Raw genomic sequence first — 21,950 nt, forward strand, 5'->3', positions numbered from 1 at the left:
GTCGTTTTCGAGTTATAGTCGATTTCCGATGTAAAATTGTAGCGGCCATATTGACTAAACGATTTTACCAATTTTCGATAATGAGGTATCGTTTGAAAGGTTTTGACAGGTCTTGATGGCCCCTACAACATCAAAATCTCAGACATTTCTACTTCTTTGCATTGTCACAACATGTAACATGACAATTTGTACAAATCGTCACATGCTATTCAGGAGGACAGTTCCATTACCACTCACCCCGCATAGAAGCATAAACTATTACTTCAGCAGTTGCCACAACACCGCAGCACGCACATACGACAACCGGTGGTGCAGCTGTTCACACAGAAGTGACGAAAAGAATTTGGATTTCGATTTGTGTGATTAGTCTGAGTTTTTATGTGAAAAATGCCAAAAGCAAAACGTGTAAGTGCAGCAAATACCGAGCATTAGAACATACCTCATTTGGCCGTACAATTTCACCCTGAAAATTGTAGTTTTCCTTTTAATTTGTGGCTTTTTTTTCGCAAAAAATGGTATGTTGAGTTTTTTTGTTTTGATTTTTTCTTCTTCTGGACTTTTTGACAGCATTTTCACGTAGTTTCCACCCCTATGTGCCCCCAAATGCATGCATTTCCCACGGCAAGGGGGCACGGGGATGATTTTCGGGGGTATTTTGCGGGAAATTCCGGGGGGAAAGCCTGGAAAATTTCCAGCGATTTTTGCGCCAGAAAAGTTCGGATTTTTTGACAAAACATAACCAAAAAAAAGTGCCGTGGGAAAAAGTCACGGCGACTCACGGTCTGTCACAATTGCGGGTGGTTTGTTTTTCGGGGAAAGAAAAAATTTTTGCCAATATTTTTGCAAAATAATTAAACTGAGATTAATTCAACGCACTTAGAATTTGTGCAGAATGGGTGTGGTCTAAGTTTATTGATTTCTCACGGTCTGACAAGATTGGCTTGGTGGTGTAAAATCATCAAATATGCACAAGTCTGAGTCGGAGGGTGGCCCCAGCTATAATTTCCCTTTTCTCTCATTCTCTCGGTGAAATTTCATCAAAATGAAGGCTAGCAAGACGAAAGGATTCACTTTTGATGATGATGAGGACATTGACGAGTCGTCCGGATCGGATTTTGATGATGATGAGGACCCCGATAAGATTGAGGTTCCAGGTAAGTTTATTCATTTCCCCACGTGAATTTTCCCCAAAAGAATTCTTCTTTTTACTCATTTTTTTTTTATTTATTTCCTCAAGGCGGTGGAAAAGATCTGGAAACTGCGGTGATTTATGCAAAAAACATCCAAAAGGGGCACACGGAAAATGCTACGGTTACATCACAATCATCCAATGCGGCTGCAGGTGCAGCGACAGCGCGTATCAAGGCGGAGAGCAAAATTGGAGGAGGATCAAAGGGTTCTGCTGCTGCCCATGGCTATGATATCATAAAGCCAAACGCATCAGGTCCTTATTACACACATACATACATAATACTCCCTCCCACCCACCCCCTTTCTATTGCATTTGACGGTACTTTCTAACAGAGAAAATCAATATTCCTTCTGCAGGAATGCCCTACACCATGGGCTCAAGTGGTGGAATGATGGGCGGCATGGGAGGAATGGGTGGCGGAATGTCCAGCTACTATCCCGGGAGCAGCATGGCAGCGTCAATTTTGGCGCAGAGTAAGTCTCAAAATACAAATAAAAGTAAGTTTTCTTTTTATTTTTCCTTTTTTTTATCCTTTTTTGAATTTCTCCAGAAAGCACAGGGATTTGCATTAATTTTGGGGATGAATTTTTAATTACTTTCCCTACTTTCCCATTAAAATGTCATTTAAGGGACGTTCTGGTAAATTCTTAATTTTTGCAGAAAGATTATTTAATGATTATCCTTTTGAGGACTTATTCACTGAGAGAAATTATCGAAATTAGAAAAAAAAAATTAGAAATTATCACAGCTAAAAAACTTTCAAAATTTTCGAATGAGAACGTCCCAATGGTTCTAAAAGGGTTATCAATGCATAACAAATTGAACGTTAAATCGTGAGGTATGAGCGATAAATTTTTCATTTAATATCTTTGCCACATGGAAGACTTTTTACTCAATTTAAGCAAAATACTTTTTACAGAAGGAAAATATTTCAGCAGAAAATTTAATATTTTTCTCTCTTCCTAAATTAAATTTGAGAAAAATATTTTTCAAAGAATTTTATAGAGAAAAAGTCCTTTAAATTAAAAGCCAAATAAAGAATATATTTCAAAGAAATTTCCCTTAAAAATGTTAATGAAAAACAAATTATTTTAAGTCAATTCACTTCTGTAAATTCCAACAACTTTTTAATGATTTAAGGGGGGTCTCTTTCGAGAGCTGGTGAAGTTAAATGTTTTTTTTTCTTGGTGCTTTTCTTAAACTTGATTTTCAATTGTTAGTTACATTCAAAGACTTGTTATTGAAGAGTAATAAAATCACTTTCCGCCATCTTACGTGCGACGCCATCTTGTGATTTTCCTCAAAACACAAAGGTAGGTTTTTATCAGGATCTACTGGATGGATTTTGATGGGGTAAAAAGCAAATGAAAGAGGAAGCATCAATGAACAATGTACCAGAACAGATTTTGGAATTTCGACTTTGAAGCTGAGAAAATATTCTTGTGCACTTTTTATTGCTTCTGAATGGAAATTCAAAATTTCGTTCCGGTACATTGTTCGTTGATACTTCCTCTTTCATTTGCTTTTTACCCCATCAAAATCCATCCAGTGGATCCTGAGAAAAACCTACCTTTGTGTATTGGGACAGTTCTGTGGATAAGTCGAAAAAATCACAAGATGGTATCGCACCAAAGATGGCGAAAAGTAATTTTCTTACATTTTAATAATTAAGCAACAAATGTAACCATCATCGAAAAACCAAGTTTAAGAAAAAAAACCCCAAGAAAAATGAAAAAAATAAAAATATGTCAATTCGAACAGTTTGCCCAAGAGACCCCCCTTAAGGAACGTTAGGTTGCAGCATAACTTAGAATTTATAAGATGTATATTTTTTAAAAATTTCTTGTAGTCAAAATTGTTTCAAGATTACTCTTAAACTCAAAGAAAATTAATCAGATACATAAAAATATATATTTTTTATATTTCTTTGTCAATGAATTCCACAAATTTTAATAAAAATCGGTCCAATCGATTTCTTTGATTAAATTTAAAAAAAAACGTCACGATTGATGAAATTTTTAAAATTAAAATATCTTAATCATTTAAAACAAAATTATAAACTAAACGGAAATAGATTTAATAATTATTCTTTGATAAAAATATTAATTAAAAAGGGAATATCAAGAAGTTAAATAAGTATTAAAAAAAATAATTTAATTAATTACTGGACCTGTGGAAACTGTCAAAAATGAATTAGAAATTCATAAAAATCCAAAAGCTCTAATTCTTTATACTTTATTTGAAAAAAAGTATGAAGAATTTCCCTCCAAAACATGCAAATCTCTCGGTTTTGTTATTCGTTTTATTCAGTTAGTTTTATTTATTTTATTTTCCTTCAATTTATTTAAACAAAATATTTTTTATCTTGTTTTTCTTTCATTTTTGTTTAATTAAATAAACTAATAATTAATCATAAAATCATAATATATTTTATCTCCATACAAATCTGCTGCCTTTGCGATAAAGTATACTAAAGTAAAGAAAAAGAAACGATGGAAAATAAATTCTTATATATCAACCTAAGAGTAATATCCAATGATGAAATATTTACAAGAACCTTTATCTTTAAATTCCTTCAGTGGAAATGGCTGGATTTGGCTTTGGTGGCATGGGTGGTGGATCGTCGGGGACGAAGAATGCAAGCGGACAGAATCCCATGTCAAATCTCAATCAATTTATGCTGCAGAATTTGAGTAATCTCATCGCGGCAAATCCCAGCTTCCTCACCGGCGGCATCCCCAATCAACTTCTATCGCAAATGTGGTTCGCAGAGCAGGCAAAGGTGAGTTATTTTTTATTATTTTCATTGAAAATGCAACAGATTTCCTTTTCTATGTACAATATTTTGGTTATTATTGATTCCCCCCCATCCAATATGTGTGTGTGTATAATTTTCAAATGCAAGTGGGGTCCTTGTGAGGAGAGCCACACACAAGAGTTATTGTGTGCTGCTGCTGCTTTCTGTGAGGTGAAAAGGGGTTGAAATTGGGAGGGGTGAAAGGGATGATTTTCTGTGCAAAATGTGTGTAGATTTATACTCATACCGTCAAATGTATGTTGGGTTTTGATATTACAGCAAATGCCGCCACAAGTGCAGGAGGAGGAGGAGGCTGAAGATGAGGAAATGGGTGTTGCAGAGACTTATGCCGATTATATGCCAGCTAAATGTATGTATCTCTCATCTTTGCGCACGATAAATGTGTGTATATTTCACTTGACTAGGATACTTCACTTCCGCCTTTTCGTTCATTTTCCTTTTGTATGTACTGTACAGTACACCGTAGGGCCATATAGGGGAGGGGAGGGCACACTTCAAGAAATTTCAATGTGCATTTAATAAAATTCTTTAATTTAATAATTATGTTTAAGAGAGAAAAATTTAGTTTTTGTTCTTCAAGAAAATTAAAGAATCTTAAATTGGTTGAGAATACTTAACTTACTATTTAATTTTTTTTTTAATATTTGTCCCAGAAAAGATTTTAATAAAGAAACCTCAGAAAATGAATTAAATTCTATTGCAAAATTATGTTTTTTTTTTCACGAGAAGAAAAGTCAAATTTTCAACAATTCTAAAAAAGAATGTAGAAAGGAGTCTATTCATAGATGTTCATGATAGTACCTCCTATGCAAAGCAATCAATTAGGGTACTTAGAAGGTTCAAAGAGTATCCAAAATCTCCAATCGGACTTATTTTCTCCTGTAATTGACTGGGATAAATCTGTAAAAGCAATTTCGGTAAAGATTTTGCTAAAAATACAAACAATGACGTCACTATTTTACATTGTATCTCTCTAAATGTATGAAACATCTGCATTAATGTTTCATCGATCCCGTTGATGACGTCATATGGAGAGGAATGTTTTTTCGATGTTTCAGTAATGTTTCTTGAGAGGAATACCTGTTAGAAACTTTATTTGAAAAAATTGCCCCTACAACAGTTTTCTTCTGTTCTGTTTTTGTTAGTTTATACATAGATGCCTTCTCGTTTTGCCAAATTGTGATGCGCCAAGAGATAGGGAAAATTTCCCCACATTTAAATGAATGGAAAATTGTCTTGTTTTGTAGACGATGTTTGTAAATAAATTCCTTCTCTCTGTAGCCACTGAAGAAGGCTCTGAACGGAGCTAAAAGCTCTGGAAAACGTGAGTTTTTATGGGTGAGAAACCCCTATTTAACCAACGAATAACCCGGAGAATCATTATAATCAATGAAACTTCAGAGTAAATGTTTCATACGTTTTAATGGATAAAATGTAAAAAAAAAGAAATGACGTCATTGTTTATATTTTCAACAAAATCGTTGGGGAATTTTTCTATAGCTAATTTCAGTACAAAATAAGAAGTTTGTTTGGCGATTTTTTATACGTTTTGGTGCCTCTATAAAATTACATAATTTGAATATTTCTTCAAGTGAAAGTTTTTCCCGTATACAGATGAATAAACTCCTTTTTTTTAAACCTATTCAAAAATTTTCTTGCCAGTGCGTAATCAAAGAAAGTTAATTCTTTACAATAAATTTTCTTAATTGATTTAAGTACATAATAATTACAAAAAAAAAGTTTTAGAATTTCCTACGTGTTTAAAGAATATTGGTTTAAAATTGACTTTTCTACACAATCTTAAAATGAAACTTTGTACAATTCTGGGTTAAAAATTATTTTAAAGAATAATTTATTCTTATTCTTATAGTGAAAAACGTATAAAAATGAAATGGTAAAAAAAATTATTATTGTTGGAATTTTCTAAAGCAAAATAGAGCAAAATCTTTTGTTTTTTAAGCCCTCAATAAATCCCCAATTATTGCTCAATTAATTAAAAATTAAACTAAACTCATATTTACTTCCGGAGCTCTTTAAAGTTTTTTATCCGTTAAAAGTATTTATTTCTACTAAAAAAATATAGTTTTTTTTTAATTACTAATCATCATTTAAATTCCAGTAAAACTGGGCAAAAAGCACCCGGATCCCGTTGTTGAGACGGCATCCCTGTCCTCAGTGGAACCAGCAGACGTGACATATAAACTCTCCATTCCCGATGATGTGATTGAAAGTGGTTTGCTGAGTGCATTGCAACTTGAATCAATCACTTATGCATCTCAGGCGCATGCCCACATCCTTCCCGATGGCTCCAGGGCGGGCTTCCTCATTGGCGATGGTGCGGGAGTGGGTAAAGGTCGTACAATTGCGGGGATAATCTTTGAGAATTACTTGAAGGGGCGCAAGAGATCGCTGTGGATCTCCGTGTCGAATGATCTCAAATACGATGCAATTCGCGATCTCAGAGATATTGGTGCCCACAAGATTGATGTGTATGCGCTGAATAAGTTTAAATACGCCAAGATATCGTCAAGTGTGAATAACAATGTGAAGAAGGGGGTGATTTTTAGTACGTACTCAGCCCTTATTGGGGAATCCCAGAGCACAGGTGGGAAGTACAAGTCGCGCCTAAAGCAATTGCTGCATTGGTGTGGGGAGGACTTTGATGGGGTCATTGTGTTCGATGAGTGTCACAAGGCGAAGAATTTGTGCCCCGTGGGCTCGAGTAAGCCCACAAAGACGGGCTTGACGGCGCTTGAGTTGCAGAATAAATTGCCCAAAGCACGGGTGGTGTATGCCTCGGCAACGGGGGCGTCTGAGCCACGAAATATGGCTTATATGGTGAGATTGGGAATGTGGGGAGCTGGGACGACATTCAGCAACTTCAATGATTTCATTTCGGCCGTTGAGAAGCGCGGTGTGGGTGCCATGGAGGTCGTGGCAATGGATATGAAGCTCCGTGGGATGTACATTGCAAGGCAGCTCAGCTTCCACGGGGTTACGTTCAAAATTGAAGAGGTGCCCCTTTCCAAGGAATTCCAGAAGGTCTATGATCAATCTGTGGAATTGGTGAGTTTATAATTCTAAAAGATTTATTTTTTTCAATCTTTATTTTTGTCTTTCCAATTGAATACGTTTTTATGCAAAATCGGTTTTTAATCTGGTTTTTCTTGCTCGATTTCCTTACAACTTTGCTCAAATTAGAGTTCTCGAGAAGATTTGCAATACAGCAATTTGAAGTTTTTACACTTTTTTAATAAACTCTTCTTCCCGGAATAGTTGGATGTGCTTCCCGGAAAGTGCTGTAAGTGGTTGGAAGTTGTCCAGGCATCCTTTCCAATGCATCAGGATATTTCTAAGGGATCTTAGGAACTTCCTTTTCAATACCCGGTTGATCCTTGATTTAATTTAGAGGTCAAAATCTGTCCATTTATGAAGTCCCCTTTGCATGAAGCATTTTTAAAAATTCAGATTTTGACCTCTAAATTAAATCAAGGTTCAGCCGGGTATTGAAAATGGAGTTCCTATGATCCCTTGGAAACCTCCTGATGCAATAGGAAGGATGCCTGGATAACTTCCAGCCACTTACAGCACTTTCCGGGAAGCACATCCAACTGTTCCGGGAAGAAAAGTTTATTAAAAAAGTGTTGTTGTTGTTTTGGGGGTTGAAGCGCGCGGCGGCTAAACGGCCATATGCGCTTGAAGCACTTTTTGCACTCACTTCACTCGTGTGGGACCCCATAGCGGGGAGCCCTGTATTTAAATTTCATCAAAAATGCGCACTTTTTTAAGAAACTCGAAAACTTTTTTAATTGTTCGGATATTTTATTGGCTTCCGAGGTCATTAAAAAAGTGTAAAAACTTCAAGTTGCTCTCTGCAATTCGTTTAGAACATTGAAAGTTTGTTAAATGACCACAAGGGGCGCTAAAGTATAGAGAATCATTCAATTACTTTTCAATGAATATCTGAAAAACAGCTTAATCGATTTTCTTGATTTTTTTTAAATAAAATGTTAAAATTAAGACCTTTCAAATGATTGTTCAAAATCAAAAATCTATTAAATAGTTTCAGAGATATGACCATCTAAACATTTTAAGGGGAGTCTCTTGGGAAACCTGTTGGAATTTACACATTTTTAAATTTTCATTTTTCTTGGGTTTTTTCTAAAACTTGATTTTCCGATGTTGATTACATTTGTAGCCTAATTATTGTAGAGTAAGGAAACATCCTTTCGCCATCATAGGTGCGACGCCATCTTGAGATTTTGCTCAAAACACAAAGGTAGGATTTTCTCAGGATCCACTGGATGGATTTTGATGGGGTATAAAGCAAATGAAAGAGGATGAATGAACGAACAATGTACCAGAATTGATTTTAGAATTTCAACTTTGAAGCTGAGTAAAGTTGAAAAATATTTTTGTGCACTTTTCATAGCTTCTGAATGGAAATTCAAAAATTCCTTCCGGTACGTTCTTCGTTGATACTTCCTCTTTCATTTGCTTTTTACCCCATTAAAATCCATCCAGCAGATTTTGAGAAAAACTTGCCTTAGTGTTTTGAGGAAAATCACAAGATGGCGTCGCATATAAGATGGCGGAAAGTGATTTTCTTACTCAAGACATTTAATTTCACCAGCTCTCAAAAGAGACCCCTCTTAAATCAACAAAGTTTTTATGACTGAAGTATACGAAATAAGCTAAAAAATTGTATACTTCAGTCATCCAACACTTTTATAAAAAGATTAAATAAAGAATTTTCAAAGTTTTTATTCTTTTCTTATGTAAACCTGCAAAATAAATAAAATTCTAGTTAAAATAATCATTGAGAAATGTTTCAAAAAAAAAAAAATTAAAAATTTCCTTTTAGTGGGTGGAGGCAATGCAAAAATTCACAGAAGCCGCAGAGCTAATTGATGCTGAGAGTCGAATGAAGAAGACAATGTGGGGGCAATTTTGGTCAGCACATCAGCGCTTCTTCAAATACTTGTGCATAGCATCGAAGGTGAATCATGCGGTTGTTGTGGCACGAGAGGCTATCAAGTATGGGAAGTGTGTTGTCATTGGGTTGCAATCAACCGGAGAGGCGCGTACCCTTGAGCAGTTGGAGCGTGATGATGGGGAACTTTCGGATTTTGTATCAACGGCCAAGGGGGTATTTCAGTCGCTTGTTGAGAAGCACTTCCCGGCGCCCGATCGTAGTCGCATTCAGCGCCTTTTGGGCATTGAGGCACCACCGAAGAAGACAACGTTGCAAATGATAATGGATGATGAGCCCCAGGCATCGAGTACAACGGCATCGAGTGGGGTGTCAAAGAGAAAATCCTCCCGGCAGGCGGCGCAGAAGAATAAGCGCTTCCGGAAGAATTCGTCAGATGCATCAGATGATTCCGATAGGGAGGCACAGAGTGATGATTCCTTCAAGATGTCCGGGAGTGAATCGGAGGAGAGTGTCCCCGCGTCTGATGACTACCAGAGTTCGGATTTTAATCCATTTGATTCGCATTCGGATTCCGATGCAGAGCCCTGGGTGGGGAGGCAGCAGAAGAAGGTGAAGAAGAAGGCCGCCAAGGGGAGTCCGAAGAAGAAGCCAACAACAACGCAGGATAAAATTCAGGAACTCTTGACGAAGAAACAAACCACCGTGCAAACGCCAACAGTTCACACGAATGGCATGAAGATTCACGGGGGACCACCACCGAAGGATGCCATTGAGCGTGCGTGCACAATGAAGGATGAATTGTTGGAGAAGATTGAGAAGTTGGGCGATAAATTGCCCCCGAATACGCTGGATCAGCTGATTGATGAACTCGGAGGGCCGGAGAATGTGGCCGAAATGACGGGCAGAAAGGGGCGTGTTGTGCAAACGGAAGATGGACAGATTCAGTATGAATCCCGCTCAGAGCAGGATGTTCCGCTAGAGACGCTCAATTTAACGGAGAAGCAGCGTTTTATGAATGGGGAGAAGGATGTGGCAATAATCTCCGAGGCTGCCTCATCGGGTATTTCCCTGCAGAGTGATCGTCGTGTACGCAATCAACGGCGGCGCGTGCACATCACGCTGGAACTTCCGTGGTCAGCTGATCGGGCAATTCAACAATTTGGACGGACACATCGGTCAAATCAGGTCAATGCCCCCGAATACATCTTCCTCATTTCCGATCTTGCGGGTGAGCGTCGTTTTGCCTCAACTGTGGCCAAGCGTCTGGAGTCCCTGGGCGCCCTAACGCATGGGGATCGTCGTGCCACGGAAACGAGGGATTTGTCTCAATTCAACATTGACAACAAATACGGACGGAGTGCCCTTGAGGCCGTCATGAAGACCATCATGGGCTACGAGCAACCCGTTGTTCCACCCCCAGCTGACTACAAAGGGGACTTCTTCAAGGACATTGCCGGAGCTCTCGTTGGTGTGGGGCTCATTGTCAACAGCGAAGCAATGCCGGGGATTCTCAGCTTGGACAAGGACTACAATAACATCTCCAAATTCCTCAATAGAATCCTCGGGATGCCCGTTGAGTTACAAAATCGTCTCTTCAAGTACTTTACGGACACACTCACGGCAATTATAACGCAAGCCAAGAAATTGGGAAGATTTGATTTGGGAATTCTTGGTGAGTTTTCTCCCTTTTTTATCTTTTATGTTGATCTTCTTTTTTTTATTTAAATAATAATTTTTGATTTAATTTATTTTATTTTCATAGACTTGGGAGCTGCTGGGGAGAATGTAACACGAATAAAATTAACAAGATTCATCCGGAAACACGCAACAGGAGTTGCACCCACCGAATTGCACACAGTTCATGTTGAGCGTGGCATGATCTGGCAAGAGGCTATTGATAAGTAAGTACCTACCATGTAGAATAGTCGAAGAATGAAGAAAATCCTAAAATCGGAGTATCTCGCGCCCTCAGATTGAACTCAAACTTGCTTGCTATCCTAGCCAATGGCTTAGACGAGAAAGATATATTTAGGTGTCTAAGAATCCCAAAAGTTTAACTAGTTAGAGTTTTCCTTTAAAGATCAATAGAAATTATTTCTGGAGTAAAATTAAGTGTTTCTATTTTTCTTGGGGTTTTTCCTAAATTTGGTTTTCAAGCGTTGGTCACATTTAAAGACTTATCATTGAAGAGTAAGAAAATCACTTTCCACCATCTTGTGATTTTCCTCAAAACACAAAGGTAGGTTTTTCTCAGGATCTACTGGATGGATTTTGATGGGGTAAAAAGCAAATGGAAGAGGAAGCATCAATGAACAATGTACCGGAACAGATTTTTGAATTTCAACTTTGAAGCTGAGAAAAGTAGAAAAATATTCTTGTGCACTTTTTATTGCTTTTGAATGGAAATTCAAAAATTCCTTCCGGTATATTCTTCGTTGATACTTCCTCTTTCATTTGCTTTTTACCCCATCAAAATCCATCCAGTAGATCCTGAGAAAAACCTACCTTTGTGTTTTGAGGAAAATCACAAGATGGCGTCGCACAAGATGGCAAAAAGTGATTTTCTTACACTTCAAAAATTAGGCTACAAATGTAACCAACATCGGAGAACTGAGTTTAAGAAAAACCCCAAGAAAAATAAAAACATTATTGAAAAGAATATTTTGTATTTTTATGATAACAACGTAAAACGTTAGAAAAGTCAAAATTATGAACAGATATAAATAATAGTAACAATAGTAATAATAGTAATAATAACAGAAATAAATTATGTAGAAAGAAAAACCTGAAAAGTTGAAAACGATTGAAGGAAAAAGTTAGAATGAAAACTTGATAAAAATTAATAACGAAAACATCGTCGAACGTTAGAAAATACATGTCAAAAGATAGAATAGGTACTACGTCAAAATCTAAGTTGTGAACCTAAAAACAAAACCCCTAAATATTAGTAGAGAAACGTTTGAAATATTGAAAAACAGAATGTCAAAAGTTAAAACAAAAATGTCAAAATTTAGGATAGAAACGTCAAAAATTTCAAATAGAAATGTCAAAATTTAGGACAAGAACGTCAAAAATTTGAAATAGAAATGTCGAATATTGGAACAAATGTCAAAATTTGGGACAAGAACGTCAAAAGTTTAAACAAAAATGTTAAAATTTAGAACTGAAATGTCAAAAATTTTAAAAAGAAATGTCAAAATTTAGGATCGAAAATTTGAAATAGAAATGTCGAAAATTAGAACATAAATGTCAAAATTTAGAACAAGAATGTCAAAAATTTGAAATAGAAACGTCAAAAATTGGAACATAAATGTCAAAAATTAGGATAGAAACGTCAAAAATTTCAAAAAGAAATGTCAAAATTTAGGATCGAAACATCGAAAATTTGAAATAGAAATGTCGAAAATTGGAACATAAATGTCAAAATTTAGGACAAGAACGTCAAAAATTTGAAAACGTCAAAAATTTCAAAAAGAAATGTCAAAATTTAGGATCGAAACATCGAAAATTTGAAATAGAAATGTCGAAAATTGGAACATAAATGTCAAAATTTAGGACAAGAACGTCAAAAATTTGAAAACGTCAAAAATTTCAAAAAGAAATGTCAAAATTTAGGATCGAAACATCGAAAATTTGAAATAGAAATGTCGAAAATTGGAACATAAATGTCAAAATTTAGGACAAGAACGTCAAAAATTTGAAAACGTCAAAAATTTCAAAAAGAAATGTCAAATGTTAGAAGAGAAACATCAAAAGTAGGAGAGAGAAAGAAATTGAAACATTAGAGAAAACAAACAAACACAAAAAGAATTTTGTATAAACATTAGAATTTAGGCAATTTATTCATGAAGAATCCTTTACTTTTGCAGATGGGCAGATTTGGCCAGTGAGAAGGAGGGCTTCTACTTGTCACAGCAAGTCCGGAATGGGAAGCAAACGGCAATACTTGTGTGCTTTGTGGAGGATGGTGTGAAGAAGAAGAAGGAGGAGAAGAAGAAGAAGGATATTCAGTGTCAAATCTACAGACCCAATACGGGATTGCAATTCAGGCAGGAAACTCTGGCGGAGATTGAGAAGAAATACAAGAAGGCCAGCAGTGAGGATGCTGAGCAGCATTGGGTGCAGCAGTACGATGCATCCGTCAATACGTGCTCTCATGCATACTGGCGAGGAAATTGCCGGAATGTCTCAATGGGGCAGGATTGTGAGGTAATGCGGCGGCGCGGAGGAATTTCCTTCAAATTGAGAATTTTTTTTTATTAAAGAAAGATTTATTTTTTTCCTTTTAGGTGGGTCTTCGTCGTCGTACGTACACCGTCCTTGCGGGATCAGTTCTTGCCGTGTGGTCACGCGTTGAGAATGTCCTGGCGGCACGAACTGGTGCCAATAACAAAATGCAAGTGATCCGGATGAAGACAAAGGAGGGTCAGAAGATTGTTGGTACGCTCATTCCCAAGAATTGTGTCGATATGCTCGTGGAGGATTTGAAGAGAGATGCAGAGAAGGTGGAGGAGCAATCTTTTCAAAATTAATGAAAATTATTTAAAAGAAAAAAAAAACACAAAACTTTCTCTCGATGTTAAGTGTTGATCCTTAAAAAAAATACCAAAAAATTGTTTTTTTCGTTCTCAAGACTTTACACAAGAAGAAAAAAAATTAAGTAAAAAGATTTCGGCTAAAAAAAAGGTTAATCGAGAGATTGAGGCAAGGACTTGACTATTTGTTCACTATATAGATATATATATATTTTAAGGATTTGAAATAAAATAAAAACACTGAAAAAATACATTAATCCAATTTTAAGGGGGTTACAAAAGAAAGAAATAAAATTAGAATTTCTATTAGGAGGAATTTAAGAGAAGCAATTTCAATTGCGCTAACTTATAGATCCACACAATATAGTTTTTAGTTAATTCTACAATTTAATAAAAGAAGAGAAATAAATTAGATATTATATTGATCAATAAAATGAAAACTCCATGATGAAGGCAAAAAAAAAGAAAACAAAAAGTGTGTCAACGCAAAACTTTTTTTTTTGATAATTTATTTTAATTATATTAGTTAAGTTACACATCCCGTATTTTATAATGAAAAAAAAACTTACTGTATAAGAGAATAAGAAAAGGAAAAACATTCTTAAACATTTCTTGCTACCTACATGGATAAACTTTATGAAATATCAGCAATTATGTGTCTAGATGTAATGCAGTTAATGCAAATTTAGAGATAAAATATAAATGAATAAAGTCTGTGAGATGGACAACTCTAAATTTTTCTTTTTGATTTCTTTTTCGTTTTTTGTTTTTGTTGGACAATTTCGCAGTGAAAATTGAGATTTTCAGATTTTAGGCCAGGAAAATTAGCCAAAAATGGCGGAAAAGCTTACACAAATTCCTAGACGGCTAAATTTTGCACCATTCGATAGCAAAAATTAAGAGGAATCTTGTTTCTTCGGACGAAAACTGCGCTTATGTGGTTGCTTTTTCCACAAAATGCGATTTAATATTACCATACAATTTTCCTATAGAAACCATTGAATGAACAGGTGGCGCCGCGAGTAGTTGAACTAAGAAATTCAATTAGATATTTTTGAACCTCAAAATAAATATTTTTGTTTTCATTTTTGTGTTCGCATCTATACAGTATGTTCGGAATACGTGAGTTTTTGGTGGTGCCCCACGCTTTGGGCAAGCATGTGACCTTGATCGTGTTGTAGCAACCACATAAGCGCAGTTTTCGTCCGAAGAAACAAGATTTCTCTTAATTTTTGCTATCGAATGGTGCAAAATTTAGCCGTCTAGGAATTTGTGTAAGCCCAAAACTTAACTTTCCTGTGCTAGTAGTCGAGACACGTTGCAAGGTGTGTGCTGGGTAAGTGTTCTTATTTTTTGGACTCTGGCAGAAAGTTTAATAACCCATAAATTCAATTTAGAAGATGATCTCAGCAAAATACTAAAGATTCAGATTCTTAGAAACGAAGAAAATGAATAAAGAACATTATTTTATTTTTAAAGTGGTTGCTGTAAACTTAGAAAAGATTCTTACCTTTTCTAGCCTTTCTAGCATATCCATATTTTAGCCTTTTATTTATTTGTTTTCTTTTTCTCAATACTCCACTCGATTGAAAAACAGTTTTTATCTGTAATTTAATTAAATTTCTGAAGTTGTTTGATTTTCTACGTTCTTTAATTATTTTAAAAAAATCATTGAATTTTTATAGCAAAAAAGTGTCTCTACTATAGAATCTCAGCTTCTACCGCTTTTTATTGGAATGACTTGCCCCTAATAGCTAAAATACTAAACTTTATAAATTAAGGGAATAATTCTTTTTGTCGGTAGTTTTGGCAAAAGTGTAGGTAAGTTTGGTCAAACTGAAGGTAATATTTGGATAAAAGGGATAAAAAATAAATTCAGAAAAATAAAAAAAAAACATTTTACATTTATTACAGTAAATTATTTTTAGATTTAGGTTCTAGGATTGTTCAAAGAACTTAGAACTTTATTCTATTGGGTAGAGGAGAATGCACACATCTCTGAAGATGATGACAAACCTTTCGTAATTGGCTACAATTTAGTGGACAACAATAATTTCCGATTTGTAGTATCTACCAAAAGATTGCTAAAAAAAACTGCTCAGACACAGTGGCTAATGTAAATTTTCTCCATGCTGACGGCACATACAAAATTGTAAGAGAAAAATTTCCTTTGACGGTTATTGGAACATCAGCATCTTTAACAATAAAAATACGTTGAAAAAATCAAAACATCGAACAAAGTTGTTTTGATTTAATCTTCTCTCATTGTTCAATCAATAAATCTTGGTTTGGACACAAATCATTGCATGAATACGTGTCGACGCTCCCGAAGATTATGAACCATACTCCTGTGTTAAAAGATAGGAATATGGTTCATAATCTTCGGGAATGTCGGTTTGTTTTTTTTATTGTTCAACTAATTCATGGACTTCCTCTCTTACTTAATTCTTACACTTTTAGATATATTTTTACCTTTTTTTTAAGGATGTGCCCCACAGGGAACTGCGATGATTTTCATTCATATATGTAAACTGACAGCGCAAACCATATTATTCACATTGATGCCTACTTGAGTGAGTCGCTCCCAGAAGAGACGGAGGACCCATCCCCATCACATATTGGATAAATTTCAACAAAAAAAATTCGACGCTCTGAGGGAAGTAGCGTTGAGGTACCTCATTTTACCTGCCTCATCAACTACCTCAGAGCGTCTGAACTCAGCCGCTGGCCAATTGCTCTCTGAAAAGATGCAGCTGAGGACCGGAGGCAATAAATGTAACTTTTTCCATTCATGGAAATGCAAATGTGAAAAGGGAGGCAGCTGGGACTAAAGGAATCTAGCCTTTAATGTGAGAAATGTATGAAATTTTGTATTCTCGTGTTATAAAAATTAACAATGAAATCGAAGTATGTAGTGTAGAAAAAAAAAAAGATTTTGCCGTGAAGAAAAGAAAAAAAGGACAATATGAGAAATTATGAAAAAACTCGTTAATTAAAAGTGCGACGAGACCTGGTAAATTAAAGAAACATTAGAGATAAGATGATACAAAATGGAAATTGGCGAATCCTATTTAGCCTTTTTTCTTTAAAATTTATTATTATTTTAAATCGGAGTAGGCCAAAGGAAGAAAATTCGACAAAGTTAAATTTAGTGACGCTACTTAAAAGTGAAAAATATTATAAATGTATATGTAAATTGTTAAAAAATATTTGATCTAAAAAGAAGAATAAATATTAACGATTAAAATATTGTAAATTTCGGAAAGAAACTGATGACATTTGATGAATAAATTACAGATCAGAAGTGGAGGAAAAAATTAATTTTGCTTTCTTATCTTACATTTTTTATAGCGATTAAATTATAAGAAAAAAATCAATTTGGTCCTATGGATGAAACGTCGACAGCTGAAAAATGCTTAAACGGTAAAAAAGAAAACTCAAGATATTGCTTATTATTCTTTATTGGCTCTTCATTGTTGACATATAAATTCCAAAATACATTTCACAATTTTATGCTGGTTCAACATAATTTCGTCAATACAATTTTTCTTACACAATTCGTTTCTTTTATTTATATTTCAGCATAAATTCATTTGCTTGACTATTCATTTCTTTTAGCATAAATAAATATACCCAAAGTTTTTCTCCTAAACATCGAAGGGTCATTAAATGAAAGATAAAGTCTCGACAAATTACCAAAAAAGACGAAGAACTCAAGTGTCCCTCATTCAATGTTTCTTTTAGTAAGAGATATTTGAGACAACCCATAAACTCAAAACGCTCAACATATTTTGATAACAAAAAATACTCTTCAAAGTCTGCCTTTCCCGGAAAACGATAATAGAGAATTTGTGGAGGTTCATTTTGGGGTAGGAAAAAAAGCCGAACCCTAAATGATCCTTGCACACACTATTCATCATAATACTGGGAATGTTCACCCAGGTCAAAAGGGAAGATATGTTAATCTTCCTCCTACATAGATAACTCCTACGGAAAGACAGAAAGAAATTACAGAGTCAAGGAAAAAAGCCAAATGTTGGATTTTACCATGACGCAGATCCATTTCAAAGGTCGCAAAAGGTTGCGAAAGTTTATGAGCACTCAAAGACTTCCCAAAGACTTTGTCTGAAACTTATATCAATGCATTTATTCTAAGGGATGATTTCCAGGGCGATAGGATATGCATAAGTAGGTAAAATAGGTGCCGAGAGGGTGGGAATAGATGGAAAACTCCATCCAATGTTCCATCATAATGATTTTAAAAGAAAGCATAAAAGTCTTTCTGATTTTAGAGTAGGTAACTGAATAAAATCAAAAATGATGGAAAGAATAACTGCTGAAAAAAAAACTCCTTTCAGCACGCCAACGATAGCTATATAAGTTGCAACTGCAACAGTTCAATAGATTCTAGTTAATCTAGTCAATTACGAAAAAAGCCTTTATCATGACAGCAGCCACAGCTGCTATAATAAATGGAATACTTGAAGACTTAGGATTAGTTAATGAAAATAAGAAGTCGAAAAGTAGTTAGAAAAAACCAAAGAGAGGAAGACGAAAAATTCATTAATGAAAATCCTCTAGTAGGTTTATAATTCAATCCCTTTCTTCCATTTCCATAAACACTTCTCCATTGTAATGAATTGCCCTTTAGAAATTTAATTCGAAAACTAGATGGTAAAACAAAAGGGCCTAATATTCTAGTTGGAGAAATAGGTAAAAATTTAAGTTTTTGCAACAATTTCCCTGTTATAAAGTTTGATCCAATAAATTTTAAACTTCCTAATTTAGACGGAATTCAATTAAATACGGATCAGCAATATTAATATGATATAGCACAAGCCATAAAGTCAGGAAATTGTTCTAGAGATTTAGCTAGTCGGCAACTAGGATTGTTGAACCATGCCAGATGACTGACAACAGCCAATAGAATTATGAGACTGTATGTTGGCACTAAAGAGCCATCTTATCATTTTAAATGCATTATGAAATATTTAATGGAGTTATATATACCTTCATGGTTTCGTATAAAAAAAAGAGTCATGATTTTATAAATGGCCCAAAAATATTTTATTTTCTTATACAGTCGACGCGTGAACTTCCAGAAGAATATAGAAAAGTCGTGGACAAAATATTGAGCAATAATTCATATTTTGCTCACCCAGAAAACCTCCTAGTTACTATGATCCACGATAAATAGAATACCTGTAAGGCGTGATGCTATTGATCGAATTATCTTAGCCAGAAGTGTTGAGGCGAAAAATACAAAAATTAGGGTTTTTAGAAAACCGGTTATCAATTTTGATGCCGACGATTATACAAACATGATTTATTGGAAAGATATAACAATTACTCTACCACCAATTCTTAGAAATACTAGTGACGATGAACTCAAGAAATTATTACGTGACCTACCAAAAAATAAAAAGAGATAATCCAAGTGCAACCGATTAAACAATAATTCATATTTTGCTCATCCAGAAAATTTATTAGTCACCATTATCAACGATAAAAGAATATCGAAATATTGACGAATTAGTGCATAAAAAAGAGGGATCCAGAATTAATTTCTATAGAACGAAACTTCGTGCTGCGAGTATCAGAGAGACAAGGAAAGGGGTCTAAGGCTAAAGCCAATGGGAAAATTCAACGACAACTTGGCCACAGAAACGAACTGGGCCAGAGTGGAAAGCAAAAACCAAAAAAAGGAAAATGAGTACCACTCTAGACACCCAAAAATACGAAAACCAAGCTGAAGAAAATTATTATTGAAAAGAAATCTCTAACAGTGATTTCCAAGTAAAATTTAAGGCTAAACTAGCCAAAATTAACTGTGCCAATTGCGACTCATACAGAGAAGCAATGATTCTGCCTAAAACCGATACTAGTCTGACTTTTCACACAGATGAAAATAAGCAGACTAAACCAATTAGGGTAATGGTGAAAAATCTTCACTCATCCTGTAACCCGGAAAATATTAAAGCCTATTTGCAAGCAGCAAAGTAAAACCTTAAAATCCTCAAGACCATAAAGCATGGCAGCCGGGTTAAAGTTAATGAATACAATGGACTTTAACCCAAACTTTATGCTGACCTTCCAATAAAAGAAAGATATTTTGCAACGAAAACGCAGTCATACAACGATCAACGGTTAATGATACCGCCTAACCTTGGTTAAGATCGCTAAGAGCATGCTGTCGCACCTATGTGATCGAGCGGAATGGAGGGGATCAGGGACGCCGGAAAAGTACAACACATGGAACACCTTTGATAGCTACACGAAGTTAGTAGCAGCATATGATTGGTTTTTCACTTTATTTCCAGATCATCAGTATGCTCAATTGAGATTTGGAACTGTTGCATCACGAATGGCAGAATGTTCAGTCTTTAATGCATTTGAGACAACGGCTTTGACAATATCCATTCCACCGAGAGATATTTTGTAATGATTTGTTGTTTCGGAGGATAGTCGTAATAAATAGTTAAAATAGATAAGAAATTTTTAATTTGTGGCTTAGGAATAGACTCAATTTCCACATACCAACGCAAATTCATTCGCAAACTAGAAGAGGAATACCCTACGGAGACACTTAAAGATTTCCGGATATTTTTGGTGGTTTTTTTTGTGAGACTCTAGAAGTCTTTCATACCCTTCATATAAACTTGAAGGATACGTAATCCCAAACATTCGGGAGAAGATTTTGAGCCCAACTTATTCTTGAAATAAACCACGTGAGTCTCAATTTTTTTCCGGTATAAATCAATTTTCATTAAATTAATAAAATTTTCCCTTAAAAAATATTTTTTCCTGAAATATTTTTTTTCTTTGAATAATATTTTCGTGGGGGAAACTATTTTTTTTTGAACTCTGTCAATTGAAAATTCCTCTAATTTTCAGCATTGCCGTTAGTTGCAAATGTTTTGCGAAAATAAAATGCAAAAGCAATAAATTAATACCGTAAGATTTGAGATTTATTTTTAGAGGTATTTTTAATGCTAATTTGTAAGAAAAATTTATTTGATTTCTAGTGAAAACTTAGCTAAAATTTTCCGGGGAATCTGAAAATGGCCACCATTTTCATCCCTTTCCACCCTCACCTGCCAAAAATACAATTTTTTAAGAAAATTCATTTTTCTTTCGTTTCTTAAAAAAAACGGTATTTTTGGCGTTTAGTTTGCCCTAGAAATCAAATTAATTTTTCATACAAATTAGCCTTAAAAATACCACTAAAAATCCTATCTTAAAACAGATTAAGAATAACCCTTTCGAGTTTTATGGGTCATACGCTGACCATTTATTTATGAATTTAATTCTTTTTTAATTCGTTTTAACTGAAAAAATTTCTCTGAAAGCATCAGAGCACATGTTTCACGTGGACGTGAAAGGGTTAATTTATTGCTTTTTTGCAACACTTTTCCTTGCAACTAGCGAATTTTCTTTCAATCCGAACACTTCAAATCTCAAATTCACTTTTAATCTTTTCCCCTTTAAATGGTATTAAATCACATTTCTCTAAAAATAAGGAGTTTTTTTTTGTAACTTTAAGTAATTCTTACGTATCATCCTGTGGCCTATCCTTTTGATTGTTGTAAATGAGGATCACATCGTCGTCTGTTCCATAGCACACGCGGGCATTGTGGAAATTAACAAAGGACGTCATACAGATGTGATCCTTCATGGCTGGATTGCGGTAGAAGAACTTCCGGAGGGTCACAATGTAGCCACACAGGAGGATGTAGTGCCCCTTGAAGGATGCCCTCCAGGGGAGGCAGGAACGTAGCTCTGTGGAGAATTTGTTGGACTTGCAGATATCACAGGTGAGTAGAGAGGCATTTGTGAGGACAATTGCCGGCCCCTCGAGAGCAATGTGTCGTATGAGAGCATCCCGAGTAATTTGTTGCTGTTCCACAATTATTCCCTGACTTGGGGCACTTTTGAAGCGTCTATCCACCCTCGCACTGTCCTGCTGGATAATCTTCCCGTAGTAGCTATGCTGGTTGTAGCCATCATTGACGCCAATTGTCGATGTGAGGTACTTGTGATGCACGCCGAAGCGCTTCAATACGTAGCACAGATCAATTGTCCACGTACTGCAATGATCAGGATGGTCAGCATTGCAACAAAACCTCCCCAAAGAGCAACAATTTAACACCTCACCTTTGCCCAAAACCTTCCTCTGAGCAGATTTCCGTGAAATTTTCCAGAAAATAATTTCTCTTCTGCCGCGGGAGAAGCATCAGGATGCAAGAGAGTCCGCAATCCCAGTCGTAGCGTTGTCGAAAATGCACCAAATCCCATTTCCACGAAACAGGAAGTTGTGAACTTTTTGTCATTTTGCTCCTTTCACAGCCACCCTCATGGGCTAAAGACTACACGAAAAATGATGTCATGTTGCTTCGCTGCCCAACCTTTAACTGCTGCTGAACCTCTTCACCGCAACATGACTAACTCTCCAATTCTCCGAAAATTGAT

General features: G+C 35.4%; 2 protein-coding genes across 4 annotated transcripts; one reads left to right on the forward strand and one right to left on the reverse strand.

Annotated features, from left to right (window-relative positions):
* Positions 1 to 289: 289 nt before the first annotated feature.
* LOC129786353 (protein strawberry notch) lies at positions 290 to 14,216 on the forward strand. Of its 3 annotated transcripts, none has more exons than XM_055821296.1 (11): positions 290 to 405; positions 1,049 to 1,154; positions 1,238 to 1,444; positions 1,549 to 1,689; positions 3,772 to 3,974; positions 4,269 to 4,359; positions 6,130 to 7,076; positions 8,875 to 10,618; positions 10,709 to 10,847; positions 12,816 to 13,155; positions 13,236 to 14,216. In XM_055821296.1, exons 1-11 carry the CDS (start codon positions 388 to 390, stop codon positions 13,476 to 13,478), a joined length of 4,179 nt encoding a protein of 1,392 aa, XP_055677271.1. In that variant the 5' UTR covers positions 290 to 387; the 3' UTR covers positions 13,479 to 14,216. The 3 variants fall into 3 exon arrangements, with proteins under 3 accessions (XP_055677271.1, XP_055677273.1, XP_055677272.1); XM_055821298.1 differs by having other exon boundaries at positions 1,549 to 1,665; XM_055821297.1 differs by having other exon boundaries at positions 298 to 515.
* A 2,710-nt stretch (positions 14,217 to 16,926) lies between these two features.
* Positions 16,927 to 21,948, reverse strand: LOC129786380 (protein GUCD1). The gene is made up of 2 exons (XM_055821359.1): positions 21,636 to 21,948; positions 16,927 to 21,568 (listed from the first exon to the last, which is right to left on the reverse strand). Exons 1-2 carry the CDS (start codon positions 21,809 to 21,811, stop codon positions 21,031 to 21,033), a joined length of 714 nt encoding a protein of 237 aa, XP_055677334.1. The 5' UTR covers positions 21,812 to 21,948; the 3' UTR covers positions 16,927 to 21,030.
* Between the last annotated feature and the right edge of the window lie 2 nt (positions 21,949 to 21,950).

This window comes from Lutzomyia longipalpis, chromosome 1 (genome assembly GCF_024334085.1).
Source record: "Lutzomyia longipalpis isolate SR_M1_2022 chromosome 1, ASM2433408v1".
Classification (NCBI taxonomy): Eukaryota; Metazoa; Arthropoda; class Insecta; order Diptera; family Psychodidae; genus Lutzomyia; species Lutzomyia longipalpis.

Excerpts from the sequence above, each read along its gene's own strand:
- LOC129786353 (XM_055821296.1), top strand. Across the intron at positions 10,619-10,708 it reads ATTTGATTTGGGAATTCTTG|ACTTGGGAGCTGCTGGGGAG; the intron begins GTGAGTTTTCTC and ends TTATTTTCATAG. Across the intron at positions 10,848-12,815 it reads TGGCAAGAGGCTATTGATAA|ATGGGCAGATTTGGCCAGTG; the intron begins GTAAGTACCTAC and ends TTACTTTTGCAG.
- LOC129786380 (XM_055821359.1), bottom strand. The coding sequence starts at position 21,811 with ATGACAAAAAGTTCACAACTTCCTGTTTCGTGGAAATGGGATTTGGTG. Across the intron at positions 21,569-21,635 it reads GAGGAAGGTTTTGGGCAAAG|TACGTGGACAATTGATCTGT; the intron begins GTGAGGTGTTAA and ends TGATCATTGCAG.